Source organism: Solea solea, chromosome 7 (assembly GCF_958295425.1).
Source record: "Solea solea chromosome 7, fSolSol10.1, whole genome shotgun sequence".
NCBI classification, from domain to species: domain Eukaryota; kingdom Metazoa; phylum Chordata; class Actinopteri; order Pleuronectiformes; family Soleidae; genus Solea; species Solea solea.
In genome coordinates this window covers 4,593,192-4,610,761 of record NC_081140.1, presented here as the reverse complement: position 1 = coordinate 4,610,761, position 17,570 = coordinate 4,593,192, and the positions used below count along the sequence as shown (strand labels likewise).

The window sequence follows — 17,570 nt, the reverse complement described above, 5'->3', positions numbered from 1 at the left end:
CTCTTTCAGTATTTCCCTTTGTCTTCTTCATGTTTTATGCATCAGGTTTATGTGGGACAAAGCCTTTCACCATTGTTCATGTAGTTAGTTCCCACTTCAAAATGGGAAAGTTAAGTCTTTTTGGGCCGCTGCAGAAACGTGTCAGCTCACTTCAATCTGTAAAGCAAGGCTCATACTTTCAGCACATACAAGTCTTATTGTAATGAAAGGGAATAAAAAAAACAAGCTATTTTAATTTCAGGACAATTATACACTCATACAAACATACTTTTGGCCAAACCTTCTTATATGTTACACACTGGACCTGTAAAGCAAATAAAACATTTATTTCATGTACTCACAACACATTTTATGATGACTGGCATTAACCAGGCAAACAACCACAAGGCAGTTATTCAAGTTCTGACAATAAAGTTGTGTTCAATTAAATTGACACAACACTGAGGCCGTAGGTTCTATTCAGCGCTCTGGTTTATCTCAAGGTGAAATAAAGCTGTAATGGAAAATACACAATGTCAGATTGGATCGATGATAGGTGATGAGTTGATGGTGCAGAAAGGCATCAGACCAAGCTCTGCACAAGCTCGGGAGAATGTTTTTGCCGAATCTCGGAACAATTCTGGCCCCTGTGGGGGCCAGAATTGTTGTACAATAACAATTAATAATAATAATCCTTGTACAAAATAATACATATAAAATATTTTATATTTTATATGTATTATTTTGTCTGCGCAGTTTCTCATTCACCCAGATTATAGTTCTCTAAAAAGTCATTGAATCAGTAGCAATTGGACTTGAGAGGTTTTACCTCTCAATCAAGAAGCTTCTTCAGTTCTTTTGTTAATCCATAATCAGTTTGATTTTATAAAAACAAGTTGTGTGATTATCTGTGATCGTTGCTCCTCTGTGACACTAAACAGAATATCTTTGGTTTGTGGACAAAAGTCCTCATTATGAGGTTTGGGTAACACCAATCAATAATTTTCACAATTTTCTGGACCGTAGCTAATCAATGAATCAAGAAAATAAGCGACAGATTAATCAAAAGTAAATAAATAGGTCAATCTTAGTTCTAGCACTTTATTCATTTCTCAATCTTGAGAGCCATCTTGCTCTCAGACGCCACATAATAGACATGAACTGGCCTGAGGAATATTCCTGACCTCAGTCTAACGTTACACGCTCTCAGACAATGGCACTGTGGTTAAAGCTGATACAGATAGAATAATAATAGGGCTGCACCCAATCCCACTGAACTACTGAACATTGTTACCTCTTCTCTGCTCCTCATTCCGACATGTGATTGATTTTTTTTAAATCAAGCAGCAGAGATCAAAGACAGGAGCAGACACAAAAAAGAGACCGATAAAAAGAAAGAAAAGGAAACTGTCACTGTGTCACCGATTGTCACAGTATCAAAAAAATCACTATGATCAGCTCTGTCTGTGGGTAGAAGTAATGTAAACATGACACCTGGGTGAAAACTGTCATTTCATCATCTCATTTTAGTCTCCAGAATGACATCATGATGCACATCCTTCAAGCATTGATCTGAAATCACTCAGTTGCTGCAGAGTTTAAAAGACGGACTGAAGTGAAAGATATTAAATTATTTTGTCATGCTGTGTTTTGTAGTCACTGTCTCCATGTAGATGATTCATCTTCAACTGTCACACCAAAACCTGTCACCTCTTCCCTGTTCTCTTCAAAGTGAAGGTAAATTCAAAACATCTTCCTTCTCAGGTTTATCAACAACTTCCATTATCTGTGCATCTTCTACCACTTTATCCTCCACATGAAGGGGGCTGGCATAGGGCGGTAGGCGGGGCCAACACAACCATCCACTCTCACACATATGGTCAATTTACCATCATTCCCATATTGCATGTTTTTGGACTGTGGGAGGAAGCCGGAGAAAAGCCATGCACACACGAGTAGAACATGCAAACTCCATGCAGAAATCCAGGTCTTCTTGCTGCAAAGGCAAGAGTAACTCCCATTATCTTTCAAAAGTAGCAAAGATGTGAACAAACATGGCGTTCTAGTCCAATAGGTGGCAGTAGAGTGTCTTTAGCTGGTTGCCAACCGCTAATAAATCCCATCTCAAGAAGAAGAACAATTCAGCCTATCTTTGAAAAGAATGTATCCACTGATCTCGACTATAATAATAAAAAACTAGAATCACTTTCTACTGTCAGTTTCCCCTAAAATAGCAATGTAAATGTGTTATTTGACCATTTGAAAGAAATCTGGTCTGAATCCATCCTTCCTGTTGAGATCACAACAATGACATTTATCCCAATTCCAATCAGATCCAGATTAAGACAGGTTTTCCAAGACTGGATGACAGAGCACACATTCTGCTTTGGGTCTTGAATAATCCACTTTCTAAATTTGATTTTAAGCCTAACCAATTATCCAAAATTCAGTCCGATTTCCTTGGAACAACTGGGCCCTCCTATTTCTCCTCTGCTCACAAACCACAGCCAAGTTACACTGAAACACTCATGTGCCAGATTCCCTCAACAGTGAGTTCCAGTCACTCGCCTCCAACCACTAACTGGCTGAATCTTGTTGTTGCCAAAAACACAGACTTCCACTTAACCCCAACTACCTACTACAGAATCCTAATGGTGCTGGAAGGAGGAGGAGGCCAATTATGTAGATGATGAAAAACAGTAACGTTGTTACCACGGAGCTGTTTTCAGAGTTTTCCTGCCAGCAACTTTGAAGCTACATTAGACGGGCACAGAGAAACCAGCAGTGGAGGATTTTTCAGATCATTCAGAACTCAGAACACAGCTGGAGGTAACATCAGTCATGACGTGCTCTCAAATGAAATAATTACCACAGGGCTTTCGTTTGGTCACAACCTTGACATGACCTTCACACCATATTGTTTGAATCTTTGAACGATTGATTAATATACCTGTGAAGAGAGAGTGGTGCACCTAGTTATTGTTTTAACACTGATGCAGAAAGCTCATAGAATGGAAATGCCAGACCCAGTGCCGGCCCTGAGTAATTTGGTGCCCTAGGCAAGATTTTAGCTGGCGCCCCCTTGCATCGCAGCAGTCAATTTCACAATCAACTTGTGTGTAATGTAATGTAATGTAACTTTCATACAATCACACAGAAACTGCATGTGTGTATTCAAGATTTTATTTCTTTGAGTAAAAAATATCACACCAAATAAAAACTAAAGAAAGAAACAAGTGATAAAATTAAAAAGGACAGGAGCACCTGATGCTGTGTCACTGGGCTGTGCAGAGGTAGACGGGACAGCAGCACCTGATGCTGTGTCACTGGGGGTGGTACTGAAATATTTTAAAAGTGCATCTGAAGAGAGAAGAGAAGTATATGTGACGACTGCATGTTACATTTTAATAAAAAAAACAGATGCTTGGTGTGCTATACATGAGACTAATATAGACTAATAATGAAAATGTGATGAGATTCATTCAACTTTATTGTCATTACAATGCAATTCAGTCTAACCAGAGTGCAAAAACCAGTAAAGTGCAGTGAAATGAATATATATGTATATATAGCCTATGAATGATATGGGAAAGCTAAGGTATGAAATATTAACAGTAATACACTTTAACTGCACTTTAACACTGATGTAAACTTTAACAAACATAAACTGTGACACATAAAACCAAAGGCTTACAACCACCCTATTACAAAGGGGATAGACAACTAAAAGCATTTTAACTGACATACAAGCAGGAAAGACACCTGTAAAATAACACCTGAACAGTTGTAGTATTTATAATTTAAAAAAAAGTAGTATTTATAATAAATTTTTTATTTTTTATTTTTTTATTTTCCTCCGTTTTCGGCGCCCCCTGCGGATGACGGCGCCCCTAGCATTTGCCTATACTGCCTATGCCCAGGGCCGGCTCTGGCCAGACCAATATCAGGCCTGGTCTTATCAGGTCTTAGCTCTGTCTCCTGGTCTGAAGCCTTACCCCCAGAATCTCTGCCTAATCTGAACATACAAGCCACATGTATGACACCCTTAACTTGGAGCTTTCAAAGGACATAGGAGTTAACATTGTGGATATGATGGGTAAGTGTTTAAATGTGGTTGTCTCGTAAACATAATAAACAACCCAATTTGAAAATGTGATTGGGAACTTGGTTTATTGGAAAAAAAAGGAAGAAGAAGACGAAGAACGTATTTATATACAGTGACTCGTGTTTGCAATGGTGCTCAAATGCCACTGTCACACCGGCTACCAAAACAGAGGCTGGACAACAGACAGAAACATATGACATTACTCTTTTCAAGACATTAGAAAAGACAGTAGTATTTTTACATCCATCCATATTTTGTTTTCGTGAAATATTTTGAGGCAGAATGTTGCGCAATACATGTCCACGCGTTTCGCCCTGTGTCAGCTGAGTTTGGCTCCGGTGACCTGCGACCCTCGTGTGCTGGATAAAGTGGTAGAAAATGAATGGATGTTACACAATAGAGTTTAAAAGTCACTGCACTATCATGAGTCCAACTATCTGTGCAAGACTGAGGAACAAGAGAGTTTAATGGCGTATTTCCACCGGCTCTATTTTTAGTACCTGCTCAGGGAGGTTCCAAAAGCGTGCCGAGTAGGTACTATGCGATGATTGGTCAGACTGCTGGCCACTGACTGGCCATCACAGAAAGAAACGTCCCACACACAAATCAAGGCGAACAGCGCCGAACTGTGGATCACTTAAAACTACTTAAAAATCCTAAAAATGTGGGTTAATCTCCAACAACTACAGGAGTCTGGTGTAAAGTCACTAGTCAGAATGCTGCCACCTGCTGGTAAGAAAAGGAAGTGCCTCTCACACAGGTGCAGAATGCATGTGGTACGTGCCAGTCTGAGGCAGCATTGTGGCTGGAGTACACATGTCTGGAACATGTCTTGACTTACATGGACCTTTTAGTGCAAGCAGAAACATGTAAACTCAACTTGAAAATACATATTAATTCACCCCAGACGTCTGAGTTGTTTAACTTATGATAATTTGCTATTTAAACTTGTTAATCTTGTCAAGAAAACATAAACCTCCAGAGGATTTATTTAGCAATTTCAAGTTATTTTAGACCATGATGGATGAACTTGATGTTTATGATAAATTCTGTTGACGTGATCCTCATCTGTGCTATTTCCCAATTTGTCTTAAAGGTCCAATGTGTACCTTCTGTTGCCAAACCACTGATAGCGTTGCCATCCTCCCCTTCTCTCTCTTTTATCTGCCAATGATGAGTGCAGTAAATCAAAGATACTGTTATAATTTCTCAGTGGTTATGGTCTAAACCCCAAAAACAAGCTGCTGTGTGGTAGACATGAGAGAGAGAGGGAGAGACTGCCTGCAAAAGTCAGGACTAGGGCCTTGTTTAGACCGCAGCCCAAATCAGATTTTTAAGCATATCCAGATTATATCTATATCTAGGTGTCATCTGCATCACTCAGATTGACACAGTGGAAGACGATAGTTTAAAAAACAGGATAAAACCATGGAAGACAACAACAGACCCCACCACACGATTCCACCTGGCACCGCTGGTCTGCCATTCCAGCGGTGATGGCAGCACGAAAGGTCTCCTCTGTTTCTGTTGCTGATTTGGGCTGCAGTCTAAACAAGGCCTAGGAAGATTGAGAGGAATCTTTTCGAGGGTGCTTCTTGGCATTTTCAGCCAAGGAGGTGGGCAGAGGCATTCCGCACTCCTCAGGTGAGTCTGCAGAGCGTTCTGAAAGGTCAACTCTAGCTCCATATTCAAACCTTCTGCAGCCACAGTATCATTACATGTTTATCGTAATAGTGCTGGCTTCAGGTTTTTCTGGGGATAGAGAAGCCAACTTCTGATTTTTATTTTTTAACTTCTAAAAAAGGTGATAACTTGTGTTTAAAGCAGAACTTTGCAAGTCTGCACCAGTTTTGCACGCTTCTTTGCTTTCAATTCTGGCCATTTGAAAAATGCTGATCCGACGTTGGCCCCTCGCCCGGTCAGAGAGTCATTTCCTCTTCCTCGCTCCCTCTGACAGCGTTTTTCTTGTCCAAAGTTAAAGACTAGGGTGTGTGTAGTGCCATGAAGGAATTTCTGTTTCTTGTGAAACCTCCTAATTCTGAAGACTCCTGGTCGGTGGCCCTGATCCTGCAAGTCTGGTTTTGTGGTACCGGTAGTGGTAGTGGTACCGGCGACGGCCCCCAATCTCCCTGCAACAAGACATTTAACCATCACAATGACTCCAAAGCTGTTTTAATTAGGGTCACAATCCTGCATAGTTCTGCTTTCATGTCCAAAAATTGTCATAGGTGAACATAAGTGACTTGTCAGTTCAGGAGCTGCTGCTGCTGCACACATGTGACTCCTGTTGCTCAACTGTATCACACGATGCCTCCTTCTCCCCCCCCCCACACACACACACATACTCTGCTTGGACCCTCTCCAGTTCAGTGGAGTCTGAGGGTGAGAGTGCTGGCAGCAGCAGCAGCAGCAGCAGGTCTGTGTTCTTTCATTTTTGGGGAGTGAAACTCTTCTGGGAATAGGCAAGGTAAGTAAAGAGGCTGTCCAAACAACATGGGGGAGTGACTCAGATGGGGGTGTGGAGGTGGTTTGGAGGTTATAAACAGCAAACCACCGCCTCCTCACTTTGGACAACTTTGTGCAGTGCACATCACTCTCTCCTCTGTCCCTCTGGCCCACAGTGGGGTGACTTAGCAGGCAGGAAGCGCGTCCGTCGTCCCTCTCCTCCAGTGCAGACTCGCGTTGGTCCTGCTCCTCGCAGACATGACACCTGTCCTCCAGCTGTGCGCTGTCGTCATCCTCGCGTCGGTGCTGCTGCACACCGCGACGTCGCTTCACCACAACGACACGTAAGTGACACGCATGTTACCGCGACACTGTGGCGTGGCGGTTTTCCTCTCTGCTCCAAAGTTTGGTGCGTCACGACACACGCAAGCACGTGCACGCGCCGGTGTGTTTGCTCAGCGAGAGTGAGCTGCACGTGATGAAAGTGACACAAACAGCTTTTCTTGCGTGTGTGTGTGTGTGTGTGTGTGGTGTAGCCAGAAACGGTGTCCGTGGTGAGCAAGGAAAGGTCCAGCAGTCTGTGTTAGGACAACATTACGCAATCATGAGGACTGTCTCCCGTCCCTCTGTCTCTGTATGTGTGTTTCTGTGGTTTTGAGGACAAATGTGTTGTCAAAGTCAATAATGTGAGGATATTTTGACCAGTCATTAAACTTGAGAGCTCTGTTTGATGGTTGAAACTTGGTTTTACAACATCTTCGTGACCTTTTAGAAACGCTGACCCCAAATAGTCGTCATGGGTCACAGGACGCATGACCTCATTTCTGAGGCCCAGGTTGGGGTTGGCTGTCCAAGTGAGTGGAAATCAATGCTTCTTTGTGAGGACCAAACCATTTATAAACTATAAACTATTTGGACATTTTTGTTTGGTCCTCACTACTTTCATAGGGCTTTTTCAGGACCTGGTTTTAGGGTTATATTTGGGTTTAGGTTAAGGGATAAGTACTTGTAATGGTTAGGGTAAGGGGCTAGGCAGTTTATGTGTGTGTGTGTATATTATTGTTTATATCTTTGTGAGGTCCCAAAAAAGCATACAAACCAATCTTTCTAGGACCTTTTGACTTGTGGGGACATTTTGTCCAGGCCCCACAACTTTTAAAGTGCTTTTTCAGGGTTAAGACCTGGTGTTAGAATTGTGTTTCAGTTATGATTGTAAGGGAAAACGCTATTATTTTGCCCTCTTTAGATTAACAACTTATACATTGCCACATACAAACCTAAGAGCTAATTATAGACCAGCTGTAGCTCAAAAATCCCATTTTCTTGTGATAAGGCCTCTGTGTAAACTTGGTTCATGTTTGGCATCGTGTATGTTCTCCTGGAGCTCTGAGCAATTGTCATTAAAGTCTTTTGGCTTACATCATCACAGACTTCATCATTGGTCATCTCAGCTGATAATCAACATTTGTGTAACAGTGATGGTTAAGGGTTTGCATTATGTCAATGATGTGTCCTCCCTAAGATATAAAACAAGTTTGTGTGTGTGTGTGTGTGTGTGTTTGGGTAGCAGGCAAAGTCTCTCACTGATTAATTATCAGCTCCTCTGTGTTTGGCAGCAGCAGGTCCCTGTGAGTCCACCAACCAGCCAGATAGCAATTTGTCTTTTTCAGTTTCAACAGTACTTAATGTTAAGCAAAAGCACTGTTGCCACATTCACTTACCTGCATAAATGTTGCACTAAATCACAACTTCTGTGACTTCTTGCCTATTAACCTTCACTGAGGCCTGTTTTCGTCACTGTTTGTGGGCAAGATTGTGGAAACTACTGAACCAATTGTCTTTATATTTGTTGGGAGGATAGGGTTAAATTTAAATCACAGTGGATATGATGAAGAGAGCACATGCATGCATTTTGTTGTATAGTTTTAACATTTTCGTAAATGTTTAAGAAATTGTTCATAGATCATTATGAAGTCAATATGGAGTGGACCTGGGTATTGATTTTACAGTTACTGCAAACAAATGTTTGCTCTTTTCAAGTGGATGTTGCAAACATGTTAGCACAGTCGCCTACACATTTAACAGACATTGAGCAACATGTGGAGTTCTATTTCTAGCATCTTATTTAATGTTAAATCTAAATGTTTGGTTAGGGTTTGCTCAATTTTGGTTCCCACCACTTCCTGAAGGAAAATAAACTCCATGTGGCTGATGAACTGGTCAATGCCGCAAACGTGTTCTCCATCTAACCTCGCCGTTTATCTCCGTGCAGAATCTATGCAGTGACCGTGAGCTCCCGTGTCACAGCAGGAAAACAGGAGACCCTGTGTGCCCAGATTCATGGACCCTCAGAGCCTGTCAAACTGACTGTGTCCTTCGACATGAACTCTGAACGCACCATCATCCTGGAAGAGAGTGTCACACAGGACTTTTACCGCTGCTTGAACTTCCAGGTCTGACTCAACACTTGCACACATTGTTTTAAAATAATATCACATGATTCCAGGAAAATGTGTGATAATGGTATTCATGACAGTATAATTGTTAGTATTTTTTTTTTACACAAACTGTAGAATGTTCTATCAAGGATTGCAGGCAGTGGCATGTAATGGTGCAAACAAATGTGCATTTCCATGCTTTCCCACAGAGCTAATGCATAATTAGTAGCATTAGTGCCAGCAGCATTATGGTACAAGAGTAATGTGTGTTTCACAGTGAAGAGTGTTACGGGGATCCTTGAATGCATCTCGCAGCTGCCCCATAAAGTTAAGTTAAGTTTATCACCCTGCAACATAGAATGAACAATCCTTCCCATTCCTTATCGTCTTTGGCCTCCACTACTTCTGCAAAAGTGTTACAGTATATTCACCAATTAATCTCACCATTAATGTTTGTGCCACATTTTTTTCCACACCCTTTCACCAAAGTCCATAGAGAAAAACGTTGCTTTTTAAACATGGCACAACCCTACTGTGTAATTCAGTTCACATATGTTAAAGGTTTCAAGTGGCAACAAAGTGGAACAGAGCAGAACAAGATTATTAATGTTTGTAGTAGTTTAATGTGTCTATGAGGTTTCCAGGCACGGAGTACTCCCCTCTCCTCGTCCCACTACCCCTCCATTAAACACAAAACCTGTGGTCATTATGTACCCAATTATCCTGCTGGCGCCATGACTGGGGCTGTCAACGCCAATGGTTCTCTGTAAATTATGGCTCTGGTTTCTGTTACATTGCTGGTCACTGTTATGCAACTTACGGGCCTTTCAGCATATTGATGCGAAACAATTGGCCAACCCCACTCGGCTTTTAACAGTTTCACTTTGTTCCACCACTTTGGCCTCGTCACAAGACTGGTCTGGAATTTGTTTATCTGCAAAGGCAGATATCTACAACAAAGGCTGCTTTCTGACAGAGGCTAGCTGTGTACCTGCATTCCTCTGACCAACAACTCTCATTCTCCCATCGCACACACACACACACACTCAAAATCGACCCCTGACAAATTTTGGAAGCCGTTCAGCCCCTGTTATATAATGGCAGCCCCATTAGGAAGTGAAAACATATGCCATGCAAGTGCAACGGTCTTTCATAATCAACTTCACATAGTGGGCGAGGTTTGCTATTGCTCAATTTAACTTGGATGGAATTACTTACAAGCAATTATTTCTAAGGTCAGCAGAATTTTTGCACCAGAAAAACTCCAGATAAGGAAAATGAGGGAACGTAAGCTGGGAAAAAGTCGTCTTTCTGCATTAGATAATTCCTGTATTCTTCCATCTTGTTAGCCTGAACATATCTAATAGCCCATGGCCCCTGTCTGAGCGATGTGTCGTCTTGTACAACAGGTCCCCGTCGTGAGCAGCAACACCGTGGCAAGCATCGCTGTCACTGTAGAGGGGGAGAGTGCTTCAGTGGACAAGAAGACCAAAATTCTCATCGAGCCTCCTGCTTTTCTTCACATTGTCCAGACTGATAAACCCATCTACAAACCTGGACAGACTGGTAGGTGTCTCATGTTGATGAATCATTAAAGTTATGGTCCATGATTGGTTTCTGAAACATTTTTTTTTATCTTATTTGCTAAAATCCTCTTCATGTCCTGACAACCATCAATATAAAACAACTTTTTTTATTCAGTCAAACAATTGGTTCATTTTTAGGGCATTAATTGACCAATTGCACTTAAACCTTAAATCTTTCAACCATCCATTGCTATTTTACAAAGTTTAGTTTTTTTTAATCAATGACATCTATGTATTTAATATTTGGTTTAAACATTTTGCAGTGCAGACAGTGTAGATTTGAGAGTTGGACCATATGTCTTGTTTATTTTAGTTGAGCAATTTTGTGCATCATTTGTTATTAATTAACTGGTTTATTTTGTCAGACCAAACATTGGTTAAAAATAGGCATCATATATGGGCCATTGATTTGGACTGCAGCTTTAATCATGTCCACTGTCTACTAGGAAGATGTTAAAATTCCTCAGAATATGCAGTGTGGTGGAATTTGTTATTCTCCCTACACTGTTTAGCAATTCAGCTGCACTTGCACAATTTTGGTCTACTTTGGTCTAAAATCTGCATAATGCTGAGCTATTACTTGTCAACTTTGGGAGTTATGTGTGTATTCAGTCCACAGATAAGCTGTTCCTCAAGAGTTCTTCATGAGGTTATTTCCCATCCATATTTTCCTTAAAAAACTAAATAAAAATACAATGCATATTTTGTGTGGGGCTTTTCCCCCCTGTGTTTGGTTTAATGTTCGGATTCATTACGATATATGATGTCACTTACTGTATCTGCATAGCAACTATCACAAGGATTGGCATCTCCCAGCATCCCATAATTCAACTCTACAGCATCAGTCATTCGATTGTTCTTCAACTCACATCCTTTTAAAGGGCCAGTGTTTTAGAATAGCAGATTGTAACATTCCTCTGCTCCCGTTTCCCTTTCTCAAGCATGTCGGGGAAACTACGGTGGCCTTTAGACACCAGAAATAATAACGATCTTCTTTGTTTATGTGGTGAGCTTCCGCTTTAAAACTCAAAATGCCCACTCTGGCTGGCAGTGATAATCCACATAAATAATATACATTGTGGGTATTCAACTTCTGCCAAAAAACATCCTAAAAGTGACACAGTGGACCTGTAAACTCGCCGCCCCTAAAATGAGGCAGCTTAAAATCCGTTTGAGGGAACCATGAGGATCAGTAGTGACTCCTACTGATGAGAAAAAACCCCTTCAAACATAAAATTAAATTCCCATTTATGATTCAAAACTGACCTCAGAACTGCTGAACACTTAGCGAGTAATGCTGGGATATAGAATTATTGCAATTATTTTGAAGATGTTAAATGTTGATATTATGTCAATGTTACATATTACAGCTTTGAACGTTCTTTTTTGTTGGGTTTTTTTGTCCATAAAGAAGTTAAAATCCACAGTTAACTGGTTTATTCAACTTTTAAAAGTCTTTAGTTATAATATTATATATAATATATATGATATTTATAATGACGATAATCAATTCCCACTGGTTTTGATAGGTTTGTGTGTTACCTGGAGGAGCCACAGGTAAACTGCTGTTTGAAAGACAACACGTAATGTTACATTGAGGTTAAAGGGCATTGCAAAACATTTCAGCTGTCTATATTCAATTGTTTTTGTGTCCTTCCGTGTTGGATTGTTGCTTTTTCTATTCAGTGTTGTGTAATTTAACCGAACAAAGAGATTTTGCTCTTCCAGGTTAAATTAGGATTAAAAAAAAAAAGAGAGAAAAAGTACAAGGATGTGGTTTTTAACATGCAATGCAATGTGCGATATGAAACATATTATACAGTATATTTCATTGAAGTCTGAGAGATGTGGTTCATGAGGTTTCTTTTGTAGCATCCTGGCCTGTTGTATTATGTTTTTCTATTTTAAAATGATAGTAAAAATGAAATTCATTGAGATTTCCTCTCCCCTTTTCTCTTCAGTCCAGTTCCGCATTGTTTCCATGGATACCAGTTTCATCCCCGTAGATCGAGTGGTGAGTGTTATTGATGATCATTTCATAAAATCATGTGACGGTGTGTGTGCGACCACTTCCAGGTGTGAACTTTGTAATGTGGTGTGTTTTCCACTAAGCAGTTGGTGAATGTGAAGATTGAGGTCTATTTTAGTTCAGGATAGTGGGAGGTGAATTGAGGGCTGTTTGTTGATTTTGAAGACAGCGTGGGTGTGAGGCGCTGTGTGGAGCAGTGTGATAAACATGCTGTCAGAGTTCATTTGGAGCACACCGCATTTGACCCAAACATCTGAATCAATATGAGCTCGAGGCCTTTTCCATTTGCAGTGAGTGGCTGGAAACACGACTGCGTGCAGTGACCATGAAACACATTCAAACGTGGCGTGATGAAGGTAGCACACTCGTGGTAAATCCTATCAGGTATAAAGCTGACGCTAAATGGTCTCAATGAAAAGGCTCTAATCCAGAGGTGTCACATACACATACAACACCATTTCATCTCAAGTGGGCCAGACTAGCAAAATAATAGCATAATAACCTATGAATAACAATTGTTTTACATTTAATGAAGTGTCTTTTTTACAAAACGTGACATTTTTTTGAGAAAAATAAGTACAATTTCAACAATATTATGCCTAAATTTACCGTTTACACCAGGGCTGAAACAATTACTCGATTATTAATCGATTTCTAAATGAATCGTCAACTATTTTTATAATCAATTAAGTGTGAGTGTCAGGTATCTGTATGACAGGTATCTGGAAGTGAAAAATATAGTATTTCACGTTGTGAAATTTTAACAAATTCATCCTGTGGGCCGGAATGGAACCTCTGACGGGCCCGCGGGCCGTACATTTGACACCCTGCTCTAATTCATCAAAGTGTTTTACACTCTGTATCACACATTATATATACATCTGCTTCTTTGAACCCTTTATTTTAATAATTGGTTTTTATGGCCACAATATTATCTAATGAATACATTCTACATGTCCTATGTATCATTTTCTAGTAAATATTAAAGCACAGCTACACATACACATGTTTTCAGGTGTATCTCGTAATGTTTTTGCTGACCCTGGTGCAAACCTTAGTAAATCAGCGTACTTACTGCCTCTCTGGTCAAGCACCACCTACTCCATTTGAATTTTGCAACTGCCCTCCTGACTTCCAACTGACTTTACACCTGGGATTAAAAGGCGTTTTCTGTGATCGGATTGTAATCGGATAGCACCTGATGTGATGCGTCTCTGCTCCACCCACAAGGTACTTGGCGGCTCCAAGCACAACTAACGTGACAGCGGCGATGAAACTGCTGTCATCAGTTAACCACTTGACAAAGACTTTTTCCGCTGCTTCAAAAAGCAAAGAGGAGTCCATACCATAGATTGACTTCAGCCTTCCCAGCCTACTTCTTGGCATTTTTCAAAATCGTGCATTGGGCGGAGTTTACTTCAGAAAAGGGGTTTAATTACCCTTTAAAGCTGCTGCCGGTGAGATCCTGTCATGAAATCTGTCTTACAGAAAATCCTAAGCAGTTTTCAGACATTGTCTTGAACATGCAGTAGGCAGGACACTCACTGTGGATTATCTAGACATTCTCCTCTGAAGTCACATTAATTCAAAGACAATCTGGCCACAGAAGTGAATGTCAAGAGTGACCACAGTCAACATGTGTGTTTAAACAAACCCTCTGCAGAATCTCAGAGAAAGTCCGGACCTCAATGCATGACAGAATGCAGGGTTAGGGAAGCTCTCCTGTTAGTCTGTAAATTAATGCTTCCTCACACCCAACATGTTCAGGATGTGACCTTGGGAAGAGTGAGGGGAATGCTAACGGCAGCAAAGTACAATGTACGCTAAAAAGAAGCCACTGACTATATTAAAGTCTGGCTAAATCCACGTCGGTCTGACTAAAACCTGACTTTTAAAATACATGTAAACATGTATCGAAGTTGGACAAACACAGTAAATGTTGCTGAAAGTCAAATTATCCATCCATCAATCGTTTGGTTTGTGGACAAAATAAGACATTTGAGAACATCATCATTCGATCAACATTTTTTAAGGTTTTCTGACATTTTATGGACCAAACGATTAATCGAGAAAATAATTGACAGATGAATCGATTATGAAAATAATTGTTAGTTGCTCAGACGTAAATGAAGAAGCCGTTACACAGAAGAAGAAGACGACGACGACAACATTTCAACATTCATGGATGCTAGAAAGGGACAGAATGATGCTCTCCATGTAACCGGTAAATCAAAAAACGCCTAATATTAACAAGCGGAAAGATCAGTTATCGCCACCTAGTGCAGCGGAAGTAGAAACACTTGATTCAATAAATCAATTCCCCTCAAGTACTTAAGTGAATACTGGGAAAAGGACAGTTGTCCATTTATAGCATAAACCTTCTTTTCCTGTTTTCTTATCCATTCCACTATAATAATACTACGTGTTAGAAGCACCAAACTCTTCAAAGACTGGAGATAATTTGGCATTTACAGGGAGCCTGACTCTCATTTAGTTGTTTTGTGTTAAGCTGCATTTACATACATGTTTTCTTTCTTTTATTTCAGTACAAAATGGTGGAGATTCAGGTAAGAACAATATTTTGACTGACAATCTGCTTGTGTTCTCTTTTATATTTCTGTGCTTTCTTGCCTATGTTTAATACAAAATATGACTGTGATTGAATGAAATGTGTTCTCATTGTGTCTAAAACGTATTGAAATCATTTCTCCAGTACACAACTGCAATTCTGAATTTGTATTATTTGACTTCAGACCCTTTTTTTTTTCTTTTTAAGGCTCATTTTCATAGTATGTTAAATCTCCTTGTGACAAGAAACAAAATGGGCATTAATTCTGTTTCAATCAATTTGATAAATGCATATTTTGAATATGCATACAAGATGCCCTGGATAGAAATATAAGGAAATCCAGTTAAAAACAAATTAAGAGATAAATAATAACAACCAGCCAAGAAGTGCTGAGATAAATTGGCTAGAAGACGTTTGTGGATTTAACCAGTTTTATCAATGACTGTAATATTTCTTACAAAACAAGCCTCACACCTAACTCAGTGCAGAATGGTCTGTGCATTTGAACTGTTTGTAGGATCCCAAGTCAAATCGAATTGCCCAGTGGTTGGATAAGCCCATGTTCCACGGCATCCTCGATCTTTCCTACCCCATGATTCCTGAAGCGGCGCAGGGAAAATACAAGATCACAGCCATCACAGACAAAGGAGAGGAGATATCCCACAGCTTCGACATCAAAGAATACGGTCTTTTCAAGTTACATCCTAAGAAAATACACTGTCCAAAATAATGAGTCTGACGTGTGTACATTGTTTTGCTTAAATATGTTTTTTTAAAAATGAATCTTGTTTCCTTTGCTTTAGTTCTGCCGAAGTTTGACGTACAGATTCACTTGCCCACTGTTATAAGCATCCTGGACCGAGAGGCAACAATCAAGATCTGTGGAAAGTGAGTGTGTGTCTGACTCTAAGCAGCATAGAGTAAAAAGTAAAGGACAGATTCTGACATCATTTCCTGCTGAGGAAGAACTTATTAGACACATTAAAAACTAGGTGGTCATAACAAACAAGGGACACATTAACCTAAATATCAACTTAACTGTCTTTTTTGCACAACATTCAAGCACTTACAAAGTCTATGTAGGGCAATTTTCAAAAACCTTCAAGGGCATGTAGACATGTTTCAAGGACCCGTGGGAACCATTACTACTCTTGCAAACATAATTCACCTAAAATGGATAAACTCAAGTGTACAAAGTGTTGTTTCCTCAGTGATTGAGTCTAAGATCAGGATCTCTGTGTTGTGTTTCCTGCAGATACACCTATGGGAAACCAGTTGTTGGGTCAGTCAAGGCAGAGCTGTGTAGAAACGCTATCCAGTATTACTGGCTTTCAACTGGTAGGAAGAATATCTGTAAGGCTTATGAGCTAACTGTGAGTATTCTAGATGAAACGCCAAGTACTTTCTGAAATCACACCAATTATTTTAGCTTTTAATGTGAAAATTCACTTCTTTTTTTCTTTCTTTGTGTTCCAGACGGAAAAAGATGGTTGTGCTACACAAATTGTAAACTTGGAAGAATTTGCCCTCACTAAAACTATGTACAAACACATTTTTGAGGTGACTGCTGAAATAGAGGAGTATGGCACAGGTAAGTGAAGTGGCTGCTGAGTACTGTCGGGTACATTTGGTGATCGGGAGTAATCCCTTATGATCCTCTTTGTTACCATCCAGGGGTCTTTCTTAAAGGCCGTGGGCAGACCACTTTCAGCACTCACATCAGAATTGCTACCTTTGAGGACGTAGCTGCAGCTTACAAACCTGGCATCCCATTTGAGGGAAAGGTAACATAAAAATCCTTCTCTCACAGCACCTCACGTGGATACATGTTTCCATGGCTATGTTCAGATTATCAGACACATTGTTCAAATTGGATTCATTACAGATCATATTTGGCAAGTGTCATCTGAACGTGACATGCATATTGTCTGTGTCCACACAGCTTTAAAAAAAAAAAATAATCTGAAAAATCAGACCTGAGTCACTTCAGGATGGTAATCTGAACGTTTCCATGCTGCTCTACATGTGGTTACAAGAATAACCCAATACTCTCCTGTTGAATCCTGTTGCGATCACTATAAAAGTCGCTTTCCTGCTCACCAGATGATGAACCCTTTACATTTTGAACACCTGCAGCTTTGAAGAAAAAAAAATGCATGAAAGAAGCCAGAGGTGTTTTTAACAAAGTCGCATCCGTTGTTACTAGGCAACCAAATCCTGGAAGGTGCTGAGATGACTCAAATTGCTGCAGCTGCACTGAAATTATTTACTTATTTAGCCCAGGAATAATAATAAAAAATGTATCTGAATATCTAAAATTCATATCTGAACAAATCTGGACATGTTCAAATTTTTAGAGGTAAAAAAAAATCCTTTAGCATTAAATCTCAATATTTACCAGAGGAGTCTGGTGTATTGA

The 17,570-nt window shown here is 40.1% G+C and overlaps 1 protein-coding gene and 1 long non-coding RNA gene across 3 annotated transcripts in view; one reads left to right on the top strand and one right to left on the bottom strand.

Annotated features, from left to right (window-relative positions):
• Nucleotides 1–3,146: 3,146 nt before the first annotated feature.
• On the bottom strand, nucleotides 3,147–3,462 carry LOC131462753 (uncharacterized). The gene is made up of 2 exons (XR_009240914.1): nucleotides 3,292–3,462; nucleotides 3,147–3,243 (listed from the first exon to the last, which is right to left on the bottom strand). It is a non-coding gene; the product is annotated as an uncharacterized LOC131462753 (long non-coding RNA).
• A 2,986-nt stretch (nucleotides 3,463–6,448) lies between these two features.
• LOC131462736 (alpha-2-macroglobulin) overlaps nucleotides 6,449–17,570 on the top strand; it is a 46,089-nt gene continuing 34,967 nt past the window's right edge. Inside the window, exons 1-11 of one of the 2 annotated variants that reach the window (XM_058634227.1) lie at nucleotides 6,449–6,551; nucleotides 6,706–6,873; nucleotides 8,802–8,982; nucleotides 10,377–10,533; nucleotides 12,515–12,567; nucleotides 15,129–15,149; nucleotides 15,669–15,837; nucleotides 15,955–16,039; nucleotides 16,407–16,524; nucleotides 16,628–16,742; nucleotides 16,826–16,935. In XM_058634227.1, coding sequence (XP_058490210.1) covers nucleotides 6,788–6,873; nucleotides 8,802–8,982; nucleotides 10,377–10,533; nucleotides 12,515–12,567; nucleotides 15,129–15,149; nucleotides 15,669–15,837; nucleotides 15,955–16,039; nucleotides 16,407–16,524; nucleotides 16,628–16,742; nucleotides 16,826–16,935 — 1,095 coding nt within the window. In that variant the 5' untranslated portion in view covers nucleotides 6,449–6,551; nucleotides 6,706–6,787. Of the gene's footprint in view, nucleotides 6,552–6,647; nucleotides 6,874–8,801; nucleotides 8,983–10,376; nucleotides 10,534–12,514; nucleotides 12,568–15,128; nucleotides 15,150–15,668; nucleotides 15,838–15,954; nucleotides 16,040–16,406; nucleotides 16,525–16,627; nucleotides 16,743–16,825; nucleotides 16,936–17,570 lie in introns of those variants that run through there. The other variant, XM_058634226.1, reaches the window with a different exon arrangement.